The sequence below is a fragment of the Pyxicephalus adspersus genome, chromosome 2, assembly GCF_032062135.1.
Source record: "Pyxicephalus adspersus chromosome 2, UCB_Pads_2.0, whole genome shotgun sequence".
In the NCBI taxonomy this organism is placed as follows: Eukaryota; Metazoa; Chordata; class Amphibia; order Anura; family Pyxicephalidae; genus Pyxicephalus; species Pyxicephalus adspersus.
Window position 1 is genome coordinate 136,283,617 of NC_092859.1, and position 21,534 is coordinate 136,305,150.

At 38.8% G+C, this 21,534-nt stretch overlaps 1 protein-coding gene across 1 annotated transcript in view; it reads right to left on the reverse strand.

Annotated features, from left to right (window-relative positions):
* Positions 1-5,239: 5,239 nt before the first annotated feature.
* The window catches only part of ADAMTS7 (ADAM metallopeptidase with thrombospondin type 1 motif 7), a gene marked incomplete in the record, with an annotated part of 78,049 nt that continues 61,754 nt past the window's right edge, over positions 5,240-21,534 (reverse strand). The window contains 5 exon segments of the mRNA XM_072399120.1: positions 5,240-7,341; positions 13,192-13,351; positions 13,527-13,673; positions 18,409-18,582; positions 18,941-19,093. Coding sequence (XP_072255221.1) covers positions 7,181-7,341; positions 13,192-13,351; positions 13,527-13,673; positions 18,409-18,582; positions 18,941-19,093 — 795 coding nt within the window.

The following is a 21,534-nucleotide window of genomic DNA, read 5'->3' on the forward strand; positions in this document are numbered from 1 at the left end:
GCATCTGAGTTGTTTCATTTAAAATTAATTGTGGTAATGTACAAAACCAAAATTAGAAAAAAATGTTCAAATATTTATGGACCTACCTACCTGTGTGTGTAAATATATATATATATATATATATATATATATATATATATATATATATATATATATATTATACAATAATTAATATGATTCCAAATTAAACTATATCTATAGGAACTTTTTTTTCTTGTTTTGGCGTATAGAAGGAATTAAACTCCTATGAGATTGTTGTTGTTGTTGTGTGTGTTTTTTTGTGTCTAAGGATTTCCCTTTATTTCCCAAACTAGAAATGCAGCACAAAGTAAAGGGGAATTTCCCTCTTAGACTCTTGTCAATAGAACCTTTGTCCCAATTTGAAGATGAGCATAATAAACCATTGAGGGCTGAACCAAACTGATGTGTGCCAGTTTGTTTTAGGGAATGCCTTACCACTAATTAACTGGCACTTCCTGTAAACCTGACCTAAATCACAGCTTAATCTTGGGACAAGGACTTAACCCCCCCACCCCACCCTTGAATGATGAGAGTTGGAGTAGCAGGCAATGCTAGCTAAGGTAATGTATCACTATACTATCTGGTCCAGAGAATGTAATCTCTGTATAATATGTACCCCTTGTGGCGGCTCCCATAGTTCTACCAATACTTTGGAGAAAGCCTGTGCTCAGAGGCTACTAATACTGACCCCATTCTGAAATAAGTTCTGTTGCTGTCATACTGATCTTATGGTTTCAGTTCTTTTTGAATCTTTGACCTGACAACGTAGTGAGGTACTGATCTAAAATAGGCATGCAACCAATAAAGTGTTAGAACATATGATATGAATTGACATAGTCCAGGCCAGCAACCCCTGAAGTAGTAGAGGAAGCCTAAAGCTATGTACACACATAAAATGATTGTCCATTGAGACAAAGGTCATGCTTGTTTCAGGTGAGAATCTGATGTCTACAACAATCCCTTAACAGATTGATGAACGACTGCTGTGTTTTCCTTTGGAGAAGAGCACAGCATGGTGCCATTTGCTAGTCTTTCCCCCTCACCTCTCCATAGAACAGAACAGTGCTGTGTGTACAGTTCTCATTCCTTCATTTGTCACTGCAAATGATCACAAAAGATTGTTTCCAGCGACAGCGATCCGCCGTGTGTACTGGTCTTAAGGATGACAAGCTTAGCATAAGCATCTAAGCCAGGGGTCGGCAAACTTCGGCCTTTAGGCCAGATACGGTTTAGTCGGTAGTTTGTTCTGGCCTAACGCCCCCTGGCTGATCTGGCCTAATGCCTGCTGGCAAGCCAGACCCAGTGGATTGGCCAGGGGGCGTTAGGAACTACTGGAGCCGCTGAAGCTCCGAAGCCGCAGAAGCTCTGGTGCTGCCCCCTTGCACTTGCTCCCCTATTAACCGAGGCCGGCGTTGATACTTCTGCAGCCGTGGTAAATAGGGAAAGCTCCCTGAAGGTAAATCTCTCTCCTCCACAATGCATACAGATTAGGGGGATTTCACTTCAGGAGCGTTCCCTGGTGGTGTGTGGGGCCATTAGGGTGGGGCGGGCCTAGTGTGCTCCCACCCACCCCATAAATGGCCTAGTGGGCAAAAAACTTTGCCGACCCCCTAATCCAAACAAACACACCAGCAATGACTAGACGATGGTTACCTAGAGATGAATCCCAACTTTTGCAAGTGTGGGGTAATAAGATGAATAAATGAAATGGCCTTTGTCTTTGAAGATCCCATTATTCTGCCTTGCTACTTTTGAAAATTTATTTAAAACTTTACATTATGATAAACCATGATGATTATAATAAATTCTACTATGTATAGTAAGCAAAAACTTGGTGATTTCCAATCCTTGGCTGCACTCTTTGTTTTTGCAGCTACACTTACTTTTGGTTCATTGTTTAGCTGCTGCCTGGTGGGTGTATGGTGGGAATGTGGCCAGGTAAAGATGGCCTTGTTCTACACACAGATGAGATAGAAGAGAAATTATGTGACAGTGGCCGAAGACTCATTGACTCCCATAGGAGCACAGTTCAGGTCTCAATACACAATAGGTGTATTTATAGCTGTACAAATCTCCGGATAAGTCGGATGTGCACAAATATATGGAAAAATGAACAAAGGACAAAGTCCCATATGAGCAGGCAAGCCTTCCTCATTTCCTCCACAGACTCATAAACAGAAGCCCTTTCTAGTTCATGACTTAAACAGTTATTCCTAGGTCTCTACCTTACAAAAGCCCAACTGTTTGCAGAATGTTTATTTGTATCTGTTTCATATTTAAAAAATCTGTTATTCTTAGAGAATATTTTAGAGTGATAATTGTTCCGGGGGCCTGGGGTAGTTCACAGGGAGCATCCTGAAATGGGCCATCATTTACCTTGGATTTATAAATATGTGAGGAAGGAAAAAGTGGAGGGCTACTCAAAGCAAGTAACTGATGTTTGTTTTCGGTAATTTGTATATAATTTTCCCCTGAATCCATAATAATACCATATGCTGCTGACATTTTGGTTAGGTCCCATAGGACATTAAAAGGAAGGATTTGCAAGCTACAGTTAAAGGCTGCTGAATCAAATTGTCATTGTCATGTATTTACTATTTAAATACTTGCTTTCATCTTCCTGCTCTGTTGTAATGCTAATTGTACTAAGGGAAACCAGAGTCCGATGGTGAAGTAGGAATTTTCTATTGGACAGAATCCTTCAGAAGGGATATAAGATGAGGTTCTCGTGTTCAAAAGTGTTTGCTGGATACTTGGACAATACCAGAAGTGTTCTGCCTCATGCCATTCTATTACAATATGGGACAAATATAGGTCTAGATCTTTGTTCAGCCCATGTCCCCCTGGAACAACCCAACCTGAGTGTTACACTCTCCAGGGAAAAATGGAGTGAAGTGTCTTACTCGCTTTCCAAGATTTCTCTCAAGGTGGTATTTGGTGCCCGAGCGGCTCTCCAAGTGTCATCCCTCAGCGTCCCCTTGGTGTTCTAGGGGCTGTGATGCTAGGGGTACAATCTTACATATGTGGTGGTTGTGCCCGCTTGCCCAAGCTTTTTGGAAAGAGATATTTACTATTAATAATAAGGTTCTAGAGAGGGATATAAGGTGTTCTCTGGTTACTGCTTTGTTAGGCAAATGTGACCCGGATGCCCCCAACGCCTCTGTAAAGCTGTTGAAATTGATTTTTATGGCAGCTCGAATCACTTTGGCGAAATCATGGAAATAATCTACTATATCATTAAGCTCTTTTTACTCTAAAATGGATTGAGTCATAGTGAATGATAGGATGACCCATACTCCTAAAAACACGATGGCCAAATTTAAAACGATTTGGGACCCTTGGAAAGCTTACTGCTCCCGTTTGCCAGGCACCTGAAAAGCAATACGAGTGGAAGGTCACCTGATCTCATCAACTCTGGTTACCTCCCTCCTTTTTTCCCCTCCTGGTCTCATCTTGTCTCCCCCTGTCTAGTCTTTTGTATTCGTTTCTGAAATTTCATATTTTTTTTGCTCTTGATTTCTATTTTTTCTGTCTTGCTCTACCTCAATTTATGTACTGATCTTTATTTGGCAACATTGGTTTTGAGCAGCTTTGCACTATTTTTGTAACTTTTTGTAAAGTTTTATATGCAACTTGTTTACGTCTTGTTCATTTTATTGTTTTGAAAAATTTGTTAAAAACCAATAAAAATATTGAAATACTAAAGTGTTTGCTGATCAGTACTCAGATTCTGAGTGCAGCACAGGGGATTAGATTACTGATATATTTTTATATATATATATATATATATATATATTATATATAATATATATATATTAGTAACTGCAGTAATAAATAATGGTGTGAGGCGGATCGGGAAGGAAGACAGTACATTTCCATCTAAGAAAGTTTTAGTGTTCTGAAAGCCAACACTAATCCTCTGTGCCTGATAGCATAGTAGCGCTATCAGGTATTCCAAAAGTGTTAGCTGTTAAGGGCTCAGTAGTCATTCAACACCTCAAAACATCATTCTCAAGGCCCGTACAGACGTCACATGATTGTCGCAAGTGAACTTACATTTTATCATTGACTTTCCCCAAAGTTGCCAGGGGTGCAATTTTCTTCATTTAGGCCTCAAAGCCATCAGCCAAATGCTTTAATTTCATGCTGCTCATCAAGGAGTAGCTTAAAAGTTAACTTGTTTTAGCACAAGAAGTGGATTGTTCTACAGCAAGATCATGGTAAAGGTTTTTTAAAAAGAAAACCACTCTGATAAAACCAGACCTGGTACACACTTTTATTAAGTTTTTCTTCTGTATAGGTAATTAGGTATTGCTGACAAAAAAAAGGCAGACCTACATATATTCAAGTTTGACTTGTCTTGACTTGACTTGTTAAAATTCACAGCTGTTTGGTCCAAAGGCTCACCTGGGCAACTTTAAACAAATTTAAAAAATAGTAGGTGTTGCGCACACCATAACATCCTTGTACACCAGTAGTTTACAGGGGTACATAGTCTTTGCCCCACTGGGTATACACCTTTGCTTTTATATGGCACAGCCTATTCTATGGACTTTACACCTGTACATAGGGGCAGATTTATAAAGCTCTCCAAGGCTGGAGAGGATACTCGTTCATCAGTGATGCTGGGTGATCCAGCAAACCTGGAATGAATTGTAATTCGCTATTTGCTATTTGTTAGCAAATGCTTTCAATCCTGGACCAGATTCATTCCAGGTTTGCTGGATCACCCAGCTTCACTGATGAAAGTGTATCTTCTCCAGCCTTGGAGAGCTTTAATAAATCAGGGCCATAGTCTACAGGCTTAGGCTAGGCAAGCAACAGCAGGTAAGAATCCTTATAACAGAAGGATATCCTATGTTCTTTCTGCACTACAAAAAAAGCCAGCCTACTTGCACAATTTAAAATTTAAGCATTAAGTTTTACTTTAGGAGATAAATAAAAGCTAATCTTTCTAAAGATATTGCAAAAACGTTTTACCGTTTAAAAGAAAAAAAAAAGATTTGAATCATATAAAAGCTGACCAGCTGTAACTGCCATTGTTAGTACTATGTAATTTCTCTCTAACCCTATAACTGCCACTCTTGCTTTGTCTGTTACAGGAAGCAGAAGATCAGCTGAAAACGAAAAGTCAAAGAATAGAATGATTGTATGTTTTCTGATGCATTTTTTTCTGGTAAAATCAAGACAATTATCATGTAAAAAAAAACTATAAAAATCATTAAAAAGTTAATTTTTATTGACATAGAAAAAATAACTGAGAACAAGAAGCCCAGTTGTGATTACAGACAACACCATATCTAGAAGGATGTCATCCTACTCAGAGCAGGACATTTTATAAAATATGTGAACAGTGAATACTCTATTACAGCACCAATAACAACAGAGATTCCTAAAGCTATAAATGATTGAATCATTAGTATTGTATGTTAACTGGACATTTGGATGATCTTTTATTTCCCAAGCAGTGGCATTCATTGTCATATTGGTATGCAAATACATATGCATTAATGTACATTATTCTGTGTGTGTTTATGCTGCTTTGCTACATATCTCAGGCACTTAGCCACATTTTTAATGTAATCCCTAATGCCCCTAACTATTTAGTGCCATTCAGTGTAGCAGCACATTGATTCTTTTTAATTGGCACATGACTTGTTTAATGACCAGAATATTAAAGCTGAACTCCAGGTAAATTGATAAATAAACAATTAAATACATATAGATGCTGTTTTACCTGCTATAGGATTTGCATTCCTGTACGTCCATTCCTGAGAAATACACAGACAGCTAGCCTATTTACCTGACCTTTTCTGCTGCAGTTAGGCTACGTACACACATGCAGTAATTGTCGTTGCAAAACGAACGATTGACAACTGTTCAACGATTATGCCTGATTATTTTGAACGATCGTATAGTGCAAAATTGTGTTCATGCTGTAACCATACGATCGTTCAAATATAATCCACCAATAATATACACACACTAGATATGATCGTTTGAACGGTGCAGGTAGTGACGTGTACTAGAGAAAGTGTACTGCAGAACATTCACAATCACTGAATGATCGTACACATAATAGATTGCAAACGATCATCACCCAATCAGGTCCGCCGGGACGGTCATTCCAGTCCAGCGGCATTCCTCGTTCGTCTGTCATTGTGCACTTTTTTTGTTAAGGATTATCGCCCGATCGGTCGTCAATCATTTGTTTCCAATGACAATTATTGCACGTGCGTACCGTAGCCTTATCCAATACACAGGTCACATCTATATCCCAGCTTGTGATTAGATAGTAATGGGACAGCAGCAGACTGATCATCATTTCACTCTTGTCTGCAAGTTTCCTGTTGTTTTACAGCTGATTGGCTTTTATAGCGCTGTCATTCCTTCTGTCATTTTGATGCTGTTATACAGGGGATCACAACAAGATAAAACCAAGTCATATCTACCTGGAGTTCAGATTTATTATTAATCCATACAAGCTATATTCCTGGTTTATCTGACCACCATAGGATGATATGGCTTAGACGAGTGATCAGAGGAATCACCGGCAGGTAGATGAAATGAGGCTGAATATTGATGAATACAATTTAATTCACAACGACTTCCTACCTGCTTTCAGTAATTTGTTCTTTAGTTTTCAGCAGCAATTAGTCCCATATTCCTTATCAGTGCACAATGCTTGAAAAATGATTTACACAAACTAGAGGTATGAAGGAGGGCACACAGGTCCTCTTGCCTCATGTGTGGGACTTTTAATAAGCTGCTGTCTAGCTACACAAAATAGTGACCTATTAGCATCATAGAGCACCAGAAATCTGACTGTTATAATACCACATTCATCCACCGGCCAGCCAGTGAACCATCAAAAAAGTTCTGAGTTTTTGTCACTTGATCATTAGCACCATGGGTCCGGAGACTGTGCATTCTTGGACGGGTTTTTGGGTAAGTGGTAACCTAGAAGAGTCTGTTCCACATAGGAACCTGTTCCCTAATTTCCAGAGTCTTGTCAAAAGTTAAAGACCTCACTTGTAAGTCAGGAGATGCAGGGACGGATCTTTTGGACCATTTTCAGCAGGGGTGACTATATCCAATTATTGCAAACATGTCCACTGCACAATTTATGTCCCTGAGACTAGAGGTCCAGCAGTCATCCTCACCTTCGGGACAACCGCTGGTTCGTGAGCTCGCGTGAACTTTGGGAATGAGCCTGGCAGGTGTGGCAGCATTGAGCTTGGACTGTGGCCAGGGAACAACGACCAAGTATCCTCAAAGTGCGGCAGAAGCTGAATGTGAGGCGGTCACGGGTGCATGGGCCTGCAGGAGAAATAACATGTGATTAGCAAATAAAGTGATGCCAATCAGGTATAAAAGTTCTGAAAGAAACCCTAAATATGTATATTAGTGCAAAAAAGGTGATCTTGAAAAATAAGCTTTAATCATGCCTTTTGTCTATAATAATAATGGAGATAATCTGCTTAAGTGGACCATTTCTTATATTAAATATAAATTAAAGCAAAAAGGTGATCTTGCAAATAAAGCTTTAATCATGTCAGCTGTCTATAATAATAATGGAGATAATCTGCTTAGGTGGACCACTTCTTTAAGCAAAGATTATGACATGTTCCCTAGTGAAATGCTAGGCTACACACAGCTGTGACAACAATATAAGGTCTGACCCTATTTTACAGAACACAAATATCCATTGCATGTATTTTTATTAAATGCAAGTAGTGTAAGCAACTTCTGGCTCTTACAATTCTTTGTACAGCATAGTTCAGACTGGAGGAGGGACACACAGTAAAAAGAACTATTTAGACATGCTGATTTAGGGAGACAGCATAGTGACAGAGAGATAAGCTCATCACTGTGCTGCTTCCACTTCACCGTCCATTCACAATATAGGAATGGGGAGGAGACCAAGATTTATTACCTACCTATAAAAAAGAAAGGACAGGTCACAAGAAAAGTCCCAAAGCACACTGCAGATTTGCCCTATATTCAAGTTTTATTGTACAAAAGACAAGCCCCAGGCGAGCAACTGTTATATTAAGAGAGCTTAATAAATACAAATGACTCAAAGTTGCTTGTGAACAGTAAAACTTTGATGGAAGATGGATCTATGGCGTGTAGGTTTGGGATGTGCTCTGGAATGTGTTGGATGGGAAAGATACTGGACCTGGAACAAGTCTGCACCTATAGCTGGTGTGCTCTGTGCTATTTTGGAGGGGGCCCAAAGACTTTTTTGAGCTTTTCATAGTAAGCTGTTAATGCTATAACATGTACTGAATATGAAAAGTTAACTAAACATTTCACGGTACATGGCAGCACAATTCAACACAATTTTGCATCCGTCCAGAATGTTAGCTTAATGTTATCCTGTGATCCTGTACTGTGCTCCCTTTTTTAACAAATAGGGAGGGAAGCAGGACCCAGAACATACAGACTTATTACTTTCTATCTCTGAAGTTCAAGAAATAAGGTTACCAGTAGCTATAGTTATAGGTTCACTACAACTTTCCACCATAGGCTCAACAGCTCTGCCAAATGCTCCAATTCAACTGGATGGGAGCTTTAGGGAACCATATTGTGTACATGTTTGCATGTGGTTAAGGCTGTGATGGATCACAGCAGCACAGTTAATAAAAAGTCACTTCTGTTCGTATGGTTGCTTTTCTTCTAGAAGAAAAACCACAAAACTGCAAAGGAAACACGTTAACCTGCAGAGTTTGGCACTGCTGGGTGAATATAAAGGAGTTTTGCACCTGAGAGCATCTAACTGCACGAAAAGAGCCCTAATGAGTCAGCAAGCCAGGTGCAGACATGCAATAATGAAATGCAATGCCAGTTATCTGGCAGAGTTAGGTTTAAATTCAAAAGGTTACTTTGCCAGGAAAATGCCTACAATATATAAGAAAAAATACTTTTTGTTTTATTCACATGACTAGCACTAACTGGGGTTTATATCCTTAGATGTTCCAACAATGTATATAGAAAGTGACCCCATCATTGATTGTATTTATGAAGATTGCTGTATAGTATGTGTGACATCTACACATCTGACTGTCCTCACATTCCCTGATATCCAGCAGATTGCAGAATAATCCAGGAAACTGGAGGTTCTGTGCCTCCAATATGTGATGAGGAGCGGATACGTTTCCTGTGCTCACAATATGAAGTTTACATAGAGAGAATCTTCAAAGGCTTCTCTTTCTGTTCATTGTTTTTCTTTATTATGTCAACATCCACAGGGTTAGGAGTATCAAATCAGCAGAGAGGTTTGATTATAAGTAATCATAGAACAGGTTAAAGGGTCACATAAGACAAAATAGAAACTGTTTTCTAGAAATCAGCCTTTCATATAATTTTCCAGTGATATGTAAACACCTTGACAGAACACGCAATACCACTTTTAACTCGGTTTCCATAAACTCCACCCTACGCTTTTCAAAGTCGCTGTAAGATCCTGTTACTTTGCTTATATGGTGTGTGGGCCCATGGGGGCTAAAATAAATTCTTTTTTCTTCATTTTTTTATATTCTGATTCAACTGTGATATTTTCCAATACAAGTAATGTTTGCTTTTAATGTCATCAAAGGCAGGAGAGTCTAATCTACAGTAAAAAGCATGGATCTTGGGCTGCCTTATTCTTCCAGCCCTATCCATGCTTCCTACACATATACATAAAAGCAACAAATTACACGGAAGCTCTATACAGGTACTAGATTTTCATTCCTAGAGATAATAGTTTTGATCATATCATGAAAAAAAATATTTTATGAGTACAGATGTCCCAAAACATTGTTTAGCAATCCTGCATGCATATTTGTAGTCTCTGCAGCATTGCAGCTCCTGCAGATCCTCTTCCCTGCCTGGCTTCCTCTCTCCAAAGAACAGAACACATAACCCATAGGTAGCTGAATAATATCTGCACAGTGATACTTTTTTGTACGTTTTTACACAGCTCAAATATTTGCTTCAATAACTATTGAATGTATGGGCAACTCTATGATTGGTAAGCAAGTGATGCCATAGTAGGGGAAACGGGAGGGGAACTGTAGTCACCCCCCCAACTAATTAAAGGTTTTTTTAATAGGTGAAAAGGGGACATAGACATTGCTCCTACGTTCCACTCATTTAAAAGAGCACTCAAAACCTACTTTTTCAGACTTGCCTACCCGACCTCTTCTGTCTCTTAAAACACTCACCACTACCCATCACTTCATATCTCCCCTCGTATTGTGTGAGACTTCCCCCAATGCCTAGATTGTAAGCTCTTCTGGGCAAGGTCCTCTTCTCCACCTGTGTCACTGTCTGTAACTGTCTGTATTTTGCTACCCCTATCTTTGTACAGTGCTGCGTAATATGTTGGTGCTATATAAATCCTGTTTAACAATAATAATATTAATAAAAAAAATAACATACGGTAGATGTGATCAGGATCAGGTTGATTTCCCTTAGTATGTATATTTATATGTATATGAGATTGCTTGACTGGTGGAACATTGGTGTTCAGTACAATATGGTGCAGGTATAGGTCATGTATGATTTGTTGAAAGCAGGCCTGCTCTCCTCATATTTTACTTAATGGGAGTGTAACCCACTGACTGACCCTGTAATCTGAAATCTTGGTCACTGTTAATAAGTCAACAACTAAAGTATAAACTTAACCTCGCCATTCCTACTTAGGGGACTGCAGATAATGTGCATGTGATTTGTTGGCACTGCTATGTCTAGACTCCAATGTTAGCATTTGATGATGGCACTGGCATCCACAATACCAAAGTTCTCTACATTTGGTTTGGAGATGTACCAGCAGTTGATATCATAAGGCATACACACAACTTTGTCTTATCAAGCTACTGTGATAACAAAAAGGGCATATCATGAAACTTCAGATATCTAATTGCCAAATAAATGCTAGAAAACCAGTGAGCCATACGGGTATTTATTTCTTAATAATATAAGCACTGGCTAGTTTCAAATGACACTTAATTTTCTAGTGGCTCTAATAGAAAAGGTTTATCTTCTTCTATACTTACATGATCAATGCTTTTTATACTTATAAGATTTTGCTTTCAGTTAGATATTAGGCATGTTAGGCTATAAGCATATGTAGGGTTTTTGTTGCTGGAAATCATTTCTAGCAACACATGAACAAATAGGCGGTTGTTTCTGATCGGCATTCATTGATTTATATATAGATTATATTGTTTTTAAATTAACTACTCAGTGTTCATTATCCCATACATAGTGTTCAAAATTACATTAAAATGTTTTTACTGCACAAAACATTTACTATTTCTCTTTTTATTTCGCTTGTTCTGTATGTGACTTAAACATCCCACTGCAAAATTCCAGTAAGGTGTTTAAAGGCCAGTATTTCATCTATTTTTATAGGTGCTCCAGAGAATTGTCAGCTGCACTGTTAAAAGGTATTTCTAAAAGGTATTTCACACCACAGATGCGGAAAATACATGCTGCAAGCATGCTAAAGGCACAAATATACAAGTGTCTGAACATAGTGGTTGTGTGATATCAGAACTCTGCAATACATACACTCACATGACTGATCTGCAGATGTAGAGTTCATTACCACTCAGCTACGGGCTGTTTAATTTTCCCAGTTGAATTAGGTTTGTAAGATCAGCATGACCCTTAAACTAGCTGAACAGCTGAACTTCATATAGAGTATGTAAAAGGTTGAAGCCACAAATAATGGCCTGGGGGTTTGTCGAGATCAATGGATCAACTAATGAAAGATATTAATTCTAACTTTTATTATTAAATTATGTATTCCTTTGCATTGTTGACTGAGCTGCCATAAGGTACTTCATCTACATCTCTACAAAAGATGAATGAAGCCTAGCCATGATACTACGCAAACTTTCTTCTCTCTCTCGCCTCTGAATGTCTTGTATTTTATCATTATATTTGTACCCCTATAGGGTCTTGTAGGCACTTCTATTTCCAGAGATTAGGAGATTAATACTGTTTACCTTCTTTTTTTTGGTTAGTTCTAAATCTCTCCCCTCCTTTTTTTTTCCTTCTTTCTCACTCCCAATAAATAATGTTTTATTATGAAACTCAGAATTTCATGAGAAGTCAACAACTCTAGAACAGTTTCATGTATTGCTATACAATGTTGATTGTAGTGATATTTGGTAACTTCCTGTTTATCTCCGTTTTCCATTGTGACTCACTGGCATGTGAAACTTTTTAGTTATTCTATCTCTTGTGAATTAAAAGAATGAAAGCGAATGAAAATATGTAAAAGTTTAAAAAAAATAAAATTCAACTTTAACTTTTAAAAACATTGCATCAGGCAAAGCAGTATTACAGAAAGTAAAAGCTAATGTGCCTTCTGCAATAATCATTCTCACTAGCCTGATTCTTACCAGCCAGTCAAAAACCTGCAAGTGCTACTTAGCCTTAGTTGTCAGGATACCTACCAAGTGCAGGGGAAGCCAGGACTGTATAAACTGAAAAAGCTCATTTCATGAGTTACATCTTCCTGGCCTGGCCAATCAAGATGGCTATATATATATATATATATATATCATATGGCAGGCTGGAAACAAGGCAACTCCATGCCCCTGAAGTTAAATTTTTAAGGGTTCCAGCCCTCTTTATTGATCAGAACAACAATATAGACACTCTTGTGTTGTTGCAACCAATGACCATAAACAAAACATTTACAGCCTCCTGGCTAACATAAAACAGCTTGTCCAGGCTGGCTTCAAAACAAATGCTTCCTTTCCCATTAGGAAGATCACAGTCTGACCAACAGAGAATCTGACTCATGGACTCAGATGCTTAGTACCAGGTGTAATAAAGAGGCCTCTGGGCCTTGGGAAAATGCAGGACTCGGAATTGGGAATCTTGCCACACCCTGTTCTTGCGGATTCCCAGCAAAACCAACCCCAGAACACAAATTACTAATAATAAACAGAGTAAGTTGCCTGCAAACAAAACACTGCTGATTTTACCTTGGTACCATGTTACAATGTGCATATATCTAAAAAATGGAAAATGGTTAGAACATTCTGGACAGCACCGTGTTAAAAGGTACATGTATCATGCAACCTGGATGTTTAATAGAAAGCAGTTAGCTTTTAGGACGTGTACGATTCTGTGTGTAGCAGCTTAATGAGTGCAGAAACTTACTGGTTTTGTTCTGCTGGCAGTCCTGAGGGTTACACTTCTGGATGTTTTCAGGCCATGGTTCATGGTCACACAGATTATTATCTTCCTCAGCCATCCCCGTCTTTTTGTTCACGCATTTCACCTGGCGACGCTGGATTCCCCCTCCGCAGGTAGCTGTGCACTAAATGCAGCCAAAGCGTGAAGACAGCCCAGAAAGAAGAAGACAGTGAAAAGGAATGTGAGGGGACTCAAACATGTCCCCAAATGTAATCAGTGTTGCATAAAGCTGGTTTACAATGAAGCTTTCTAGATAATTTGTGCAATTTGTGACAATTTGTGACAGATTTAACACTTACCTGGCCCCAGGGTCCTACGGCCCATGTTGTGCATGGATTTTCATTACAGGGACGGCTGCTATTGGGTTTAAGGCTTTCATCACAGCGACCAGTCTGAGGGCAGGTGACCAGTCTCTGCTGCATGCCACCACCACATTCCTCTGAGCACTACAAGGAAATACAAAATCATGACAAAAAATCCATTACTGCCTGCAAGAGACATGAAGTGAACATGCAGTGAAAAGTAAACACAAATAAAAAAGAACTTGTATCCATTGCAAACAAATAGTTTTTTTCATAATATGATTTAGTGCAAAGTTTAATATTGTGCTAATGTAGTTGCAGCACACTCTCTGAGGACCTCTCTATAGGAGCTGTAACTATAATTGGCTACATAACCTCCAGATAGCCAGTGGCCAAATGACGGTCAGCGGTCTTTAATGAAAAAAGTACCCAATGCCAAGTTATGAGTATGTTGGCACTACCCCCATAGATTTCCACAATTTCCTCCCACAGGAATAATCAAGTCCAGAGAGCTCCTATTTCAGAAAAGTGACCATTTTCAACAGATAGACTGGGGCTCTTTTCTCTTCTTTGAACACCAATTCATATTCTAATGAGCCTTCCACTTCTTCTTCCACTAAACACCAATAAGTGCGAGTATTTTAATGACCCCAATGTAAAATGGCCCTTCTACCAATGTAATTATGGTATTTACAGAAACCATAGTATTGATCTCCAATGTAATATGGGATGTTATATTGATCATCAATGTAACATGATAGATAGCTACAGGGGCATTTACATTGATCTCCAATGAAACAGATGTAGTTACACAAACTACTAATATACTCAAGGTATTTGTGTACCGTGTAAAACCTTCCATTTCTTTGGCAATCCGGGTAAATACTTCTGTTACATTGGTGGTCATTGAAAAAGTCCCTTTGGTGGTCCGTGGTCCTGAAAATTCTATAACTGGAGCTGGGGGTAGCTAAATATGTAGGGGGGTGAGGGCTACAATTATTGTTAGTTAATACGAATCACTCTAGATACCTAATGTGGTTTTGTTGGGTGTAGTCTTTATTTATGCCGGGTGATATATTATGCACTTGCTAGTTGATGTAATTTGCTATTACAGTATGATAAGCTGTTACAAACATTTACATATTCGGCTGGCACGACATTGAATTACAATGTGTTGTTGCAGTGAAATGCAGTGATTATGTGGCAGTGATTCATTAGGCTTAATTTACTCAAATAGATAAAGTAACTTAGGTCAGATAAGGAAGGCAGCCATCACTCCTCTGGGGCCCCTGGCTGACTTTGCCCACCACTGGACAGCCAATAGAATGTTTTTTATTAAATATGTGCAACATTCACATACATTCATTCACCACACACCCAACACTTTTGCTTTCTCTCTCTTCTAACCACTGTTACTAAAGCTGACATTAGGGAAAGCATACTTGTGCATAAAAAGTCTCCTTAATGTGTATTCTTCTTATATCTTACAACTGTAATCAGCAGGAAGCAATGTTTCTTTAGGGAAGCAACAGTACCAGAGTTTGGGAATCGCTAAGGCCACAAGGGTGGCTTGTTCCAAAAATAAAAAAAGAACAGGTAGGTTTTTCAAATATGTTTTCTCTGAAACCTTTTATGTAATGAAACAGCTGACTGTGGCCTTTTGTCAAACATACCCATTTCTGTAGAACGAACTTAAATGACAGACAATTTCTGAATCAGATACATTAATCAATTACCATTTCTGGTGATGTACACTCTAGACACGGGCAACAGATCTCGTCCGGCTGTGGTCTGAGATCGGACAATGATCTGAAATCTGTAGTGTGCAGCGCCCGTCGTCCAAAGGACCGTCCTGGCAGATCCACAGACGATGAACAATCGTAATGGAAGTGAAGGGGGCAGAAAGCACAGCAGGGTGCTGCTCTGTCGTTCTCCCCCTCCCCTCTCCACAGAGTAAAATGGCGATGTATGCTCAGCGCTTGTTCATGCATAGTGCAGTCATTTGTCGTTGGAAAGGATTGTGAAAGATCCTTTCCAACGACAATTATTGCACGTGTGTACGTTAAGGTAGGATATTTGAGAAAGGCTAGCACAGTATGGGCAGTATGATTTGATTTTCACAAAACAAACAAGATAATGACAATGAGAAGGTAAAAGAACAATGTTTAAAAGACCTGTGTCATTGGGCTTTAGTTAATTTTATAGTTTATAGGGATGCAATGATCAATCTCAAACTGATACTGTTAACACAAACCAACAAACCTTAACAAAAGCCCACAGAGAGCCCCACTACTGGCATGTTTGCTGCATATTTTACAAAATCATTTAAAAGTGGATAAAATCATTTAAAATCTGCAAAGGTCACCCACAAAAAAAGTAGACATGTTCTTTATTGCAGACAGGCATTGAGCATTGTGTAAAACAAACTTATCAGTAGCTGCTTGTTTGCAATATTCTCTTGAATACACACTTGCACATGTGTAGTTCAGTGTACAATCCTTACATAGATGCCTACTGGGAATAAATGAATGTGTGCGCATAGGAGTTATGTTATTTCTGCCTGAATAATCAAGATGACCAAAGATCCTAAACCCAAAAGAGCTTCAGGTGAAGATGTTAATGCCGGCAAAGTAGCAAGGATAGATGACTTAAGGTAAAAAATCGCAAACAAGCAGGTAAGGTGATATTTTTGCAGAGAAGACATAGCCTGTCCATGCAATAAGTAGGGTGCTAGCTTGCAGTTTTTTATTTGTGTGGTTTAGTTCTGCTTTATATAAGGATGACCTCTGCAGATATTCAATAACTTTATTCACTTATAAATTAGTTTATAGTTCCACTTTAAGGCCTTTTATATCTCTCTATGACTTATGTATTTCTCCACGCTGCAGCAAACTTCTATCACTTCCATGATCTGTGTCAGGAAACAGGTGCAATGAAAACTTGGCAGATTAACTCCCTTATTGACTGTCATACTATTGTGTGAACGGTGTGATGGGGGAATCCACAGCCGGAATTTTCACCTCATTGTGTCATATATAGTACAGCACCTGGTACTTTTAGTAAGAGTCACAGCTTAAGAACAAGCTCCTTTTTCCTCTTCCTATCATAATTTTCTTTGTAAATAACACCACACTACCATGGAAACATGTAGAACAGTGAGGCAGCTGGGCACCAGTATCTTTTAAAGCTTCCTTCTATTTCAGGGTGAAGCAGTACTTACAAAATACAGGTAGTCCCCGGGTTACATACAAGATAGGGACTGTAGGTTTGTCCTTAGGTTGAAATAGAATGTAAGTCAGAACAGGTACATTATTTTAATAAATGCAAATAGGACAGATGTTTGTCTCACCATATTATTAGGCAGCGTGGTGTCAGTTACTGCATAAAATCCTCACTGTGAGTTAATCACAAACAAAGCAAAAAGAAACTTTATGGAGCCTAGACATTCATTACCATCTGGAGCAAGCTGTGCTTTGATATGCAAAAATAAACAACTGCAGAGTTTGTCTTGGTCATTAAAGTTACAAAAGGTTGCAGAACAGCAAAAGACTTCTGTAAGTAATGCGAATCACACCCCTTCCCCCTTAAGACTCTGTCCTGCACACAAGCGAGCAGGAAAGCCCATTCGTATCTAGGAGTTGTCCATATGTCGGATGTCCTTAACTCAGGGACTACCTGCATATGAAGTACCGCACAGTGTTTTCTGACCTACACCTTGCAGAATCAAACCAAGACCTGGTAGCATGTAGTACACACAGCTTTTTATTCAATGTGGAACACTGCGTAATCTGTTGGCGCTATATAAATATTGTTATTAATAATATTAATAAGGCATAAAAGCATTGAAAGAGAGTTGTGTTTGGGTGACCCCATAGTGTTCCAAGCTTCCAGGTGGGTATGCAACTTTATAAAACAGGAAATTCCAACATTATACAATTTTCATGTTTAACTGTGGAACATAGTACACGGGGCAGCCAAAATGTTAACACTACAGACCAGTGAACATTGATTATGTTGTTATAACGGCACTCGTCAAGGTATGAGATATGTTCTGCACCAAGTGAAGTGACATAGTACTTAAAGGTGATGTGTTAAATGCAAGATATTTGTCAGTAACAAGAGCAAAACTATACTAGCTAGATGATTAGTGAAAAAATCTCTCTAAAACTGAATGTCCCATGGGGTGTTTCAGGTATGCATTGGTTAGTACCTGCCAAAAGTGGTCCAAGGAAGGACAACCAGTAAATTGGTGACAGGATTATGGATTTCCAAGGCTCATTGATATGCATGGAGGAAGATAGAAGCTAGTTTGGTCCAATCCCACAAAGTAGCTACTGTGGATCAAATCCCTGGAAAATTACAGGATTTGATAAATTACATTGGATTATGTATATGCTGGGTAGACTCATAATCTCTAATGCTCAGGGTCACTATTAACACCAAGACAGAAAGTTATTAGAATTTCAAAACCAGAAAAAATATGGTCTATAAATAAATACAAAGGCCTGTCCTACATGACCAATGATGAATTAAATGGGAAGAGAACAATGCAATATCATAGATACATTGGGGCTGATTTATTAAAGTTCTCCAAGGCTAGAGAGGATACACTATCGTCAGTGAAGCTGGGTGATCCAACAAACCTGGAATGGATCTGGTCCAGGATTCAAAACATTTGCTAACAAATAGCAAATTACTTTGAGCAAATCTATTTCAGGTTTGCTGGATCACTCAGCTTCACTGATGAAAGTGTATCCTCTTTAGCCTTGGAGAACTTTAATAAATCAGGCCCATTGCATTTGTTTTAGTTGTATCTGTTGAACTAAAGAATATTCTGCAAGCATTAACATTTTTAACTGTCTAGTGCCCCAGTACTCACCTCTCTCCAGGAAGAAATATACCACTCCATGCATTTCTGTTCATGACAAACTATTTGAACACGTGGCTTATATATGGTACTCTGGCAGTGGAAGGGTCTCAGAATCCTTTTATCCCGTGTGTCCACACACTGAACGTCTCTGATCCGGACTCCCGTCCCACAGCTCCGAGAGCACTGCAGAGAAACAATCAAGCAGGCAAAAAGGAAATAGTCTGGTGTTTTTACACTAAAAAAATCTAGATTTATAAACTATTTTTGTTTGTTGCTTGATTACAAATACATTTTTTTTTCTAAGAGACTATAATGGTTTTTGGTAAGTTTTATTTTAAATAGGTGTACAAATAATTGAACTGTTGTATTAAATCATGAAATATATTCAAAACACTTTATATTTCCTTTATGTATGACGCAGAGATTTTGCTCCAACTACCTAATAAATCAGCATTGACATGATTTACCCGCATTTACTATATTGTAGATTAGTCAATGCTTTTCTATTAAAGAACAGAAAGATGGAAAGCGGGTTGGTTACCTTGCTCCAGTTTCCCACTGTCCAAGAAGCACAAGGCCGCAGGTAGCAACGACGTGCAGGAGCTGGTTTGGTACTGGCATCACATGTGGTATTACCGTCTTCTGTGCACACAACTGAGCGCCACATTGCACCCAGACCACAGGAGGTGGAACACTAGAAAAAAAAGAAACATAATATGTACAACAGAACTGGTGGAGGGAAAGGCCAGTAGTACGAGGTTATACGTATTGCTGCAGCACTCATGTGTTAACAAGATGCATACTAACATAAGAGTTCCTTTGGGAATGCATGGTCTAGGACTGTCATTGTTGTCCTAACATCATATGTTCACTCAGTCAGTCACTGGCCTGAAAGATGCATGAGCCCATGAGATCGAAGGACATCTAACAAGCAATTGCCTCATCCAATGTCAGTGACTCAGTGAATGCTGGATCATCCACAAGGCAATATAGGCAGGTGCCTGCGGGTAAGATGATGGCCACAATTGGTCAAAGCTGTGCACCTCACTTTACAAAGGAGTATGCATTTGTAGACAGCTGGATTCTGATGGAAAGGATGTAAATGGTGCAGCTTAAAAAAGCCTAATATATCATAAAATATTAATTAGAGTTGCCAGAGCTGGCATTCAGCTGGGAGCGCTCCTAACCAACCTTCTTAAAATTTACAAAAGCAACTGGCTTTTGTAACTGGCAGAGTGGTATGTTTGTTACTGGAATCATCAGGGAGCGTTTCTGTTGGCTGGTGGCTTTTAGAAAGTGCTCCCAGTTGAATGCCGGTCAAACAGAGAATGAGTATTCCTGATCACTATTTGCTCACACTGATATACCAAAATGAGGTATTAATCAAATATTGTTTAGGAATGTCAATGTGCCTGATTTAGAAAGTTCTCCAAGGCTGGAGAGGATATACTTTCATCAGTGATACTGGACCAGATCCATTCCAGGCTTGCAGGATCACCCAGCTTCACTGATTAAAAGTGTATCCTCTCCAGCCTTGGAGAGCTTTAATGCCCAATGTTTTAGAATCTAATATAATGCTGTATAATAAATTTAAGCCATAAATCTAAGCCATAAATCTGACAATCGCCAAATATTTACTGCAGGTGAATCTTCCTGGTACATATGTTTGAGTGATTTAGCGCCAGAAAAAAATATGTGGGGGAAATCACACTAACTGCTTTATAAACAGGCCCTATATTGTCTGATTCCTAGTTTTGTCTAATTCAAAATTAGTTCTGTGTAAGAAACAAGAATATGATGTGGTTGTCACTAGTGTTAATGTTCAAATTCGGGTTGTCCTTATATTTTAAAATGTAATTCTGTGAGAGCCATACAACATACAACGGTAAAAATTTGGGGAAAAAAATGTAAGAAATGTGTTTAGAAAAAAAAATTTAAAGTAATTTATTGAATGTTTGTGTTTTTTTACCTTTTTTTATTTTTACAGGTTTTCCCACAATGACATTATGATTCCCCCGGCTTTGCAGCCATGGGAATCCTCCTGTCATTGCGGGATCTCCTGGATCTCCGGCCACTATCGGTGATGAATGTTCCCATTCATCACCTATAGTGCCTGGAGATCATAGTGGTGGTCTATTGTGATGTCACGCGGGAAACTGAACTGCAGACCTCTGAAGTTCTACTACAATGTCTGGGCACTACAGGTGATGAATGCGGACTTGTCCTATCCAAGAATACATGTAGTAGCACAGCGAGGCAACAGCGATCGCTGCTGCAGTGCTGTACTATGTGTTGTTGGATAGAGAAACTCTATATAACAACACATACAACTAGTAAAGGGCTGCAAGAGCAATCTGATTAAAAGACCCTAAAAAAACCTAAATTTTCGCACCAATGACTTCAATGGTGTTCGAATCCGGCATTTGATCACCCGGAGAATTTCTCACTATTCGATCGAATAGCTGTCGAATCGAACAGTGAGATATTCGACCGACACTAGTTGTCAAGTCACATCTACCACTCATACCGCCTAATACCTAGATTTTGCCACTCAGAATATTTAACCACAAATGTGTTTTTTCTCCATTCAATGAGCCATAAATGTTGTCCTAATTGACTGAGATACTTGCCCCATGAATAGGCAACCTATAGCATCCAATCATAGTCTGAAAGGATAAACTAAAAATCTAAATTGGACTGGTTGCTATACAATACAAACATTTGTTTACCACAATTGGTATTCATGTATATACAGATGTTTCTTGGTGTTTTAAAAAGCATGAATTTAATGGCTTATACACAAGTAGACAATAAAATTGCTTAAAATCCACATCCTCCACCACATAGTGATTCATGCAGAAATCTGCATTGTGCTCCAACCACAAGGAGGAAAACCTTAAATGAATGTAATAATGGAGCCAAGTTATAACCCATTGGCACCCTGAAGTTACATTCCACACAGATAAGAATGAATGTCTTTGTTTCCCTCTGATTCAGATATACAAGTTATTTTCGTGGAGGCTGGCACAGTTTATGTGGTGATAACAAAAGTAGGGGTTTAATTCTGGGCCAGCAGCTCAGATATTGCATTAGTTCAATCACTGTTATGGCTTTATTTTGTTAAATTCTAAAGTG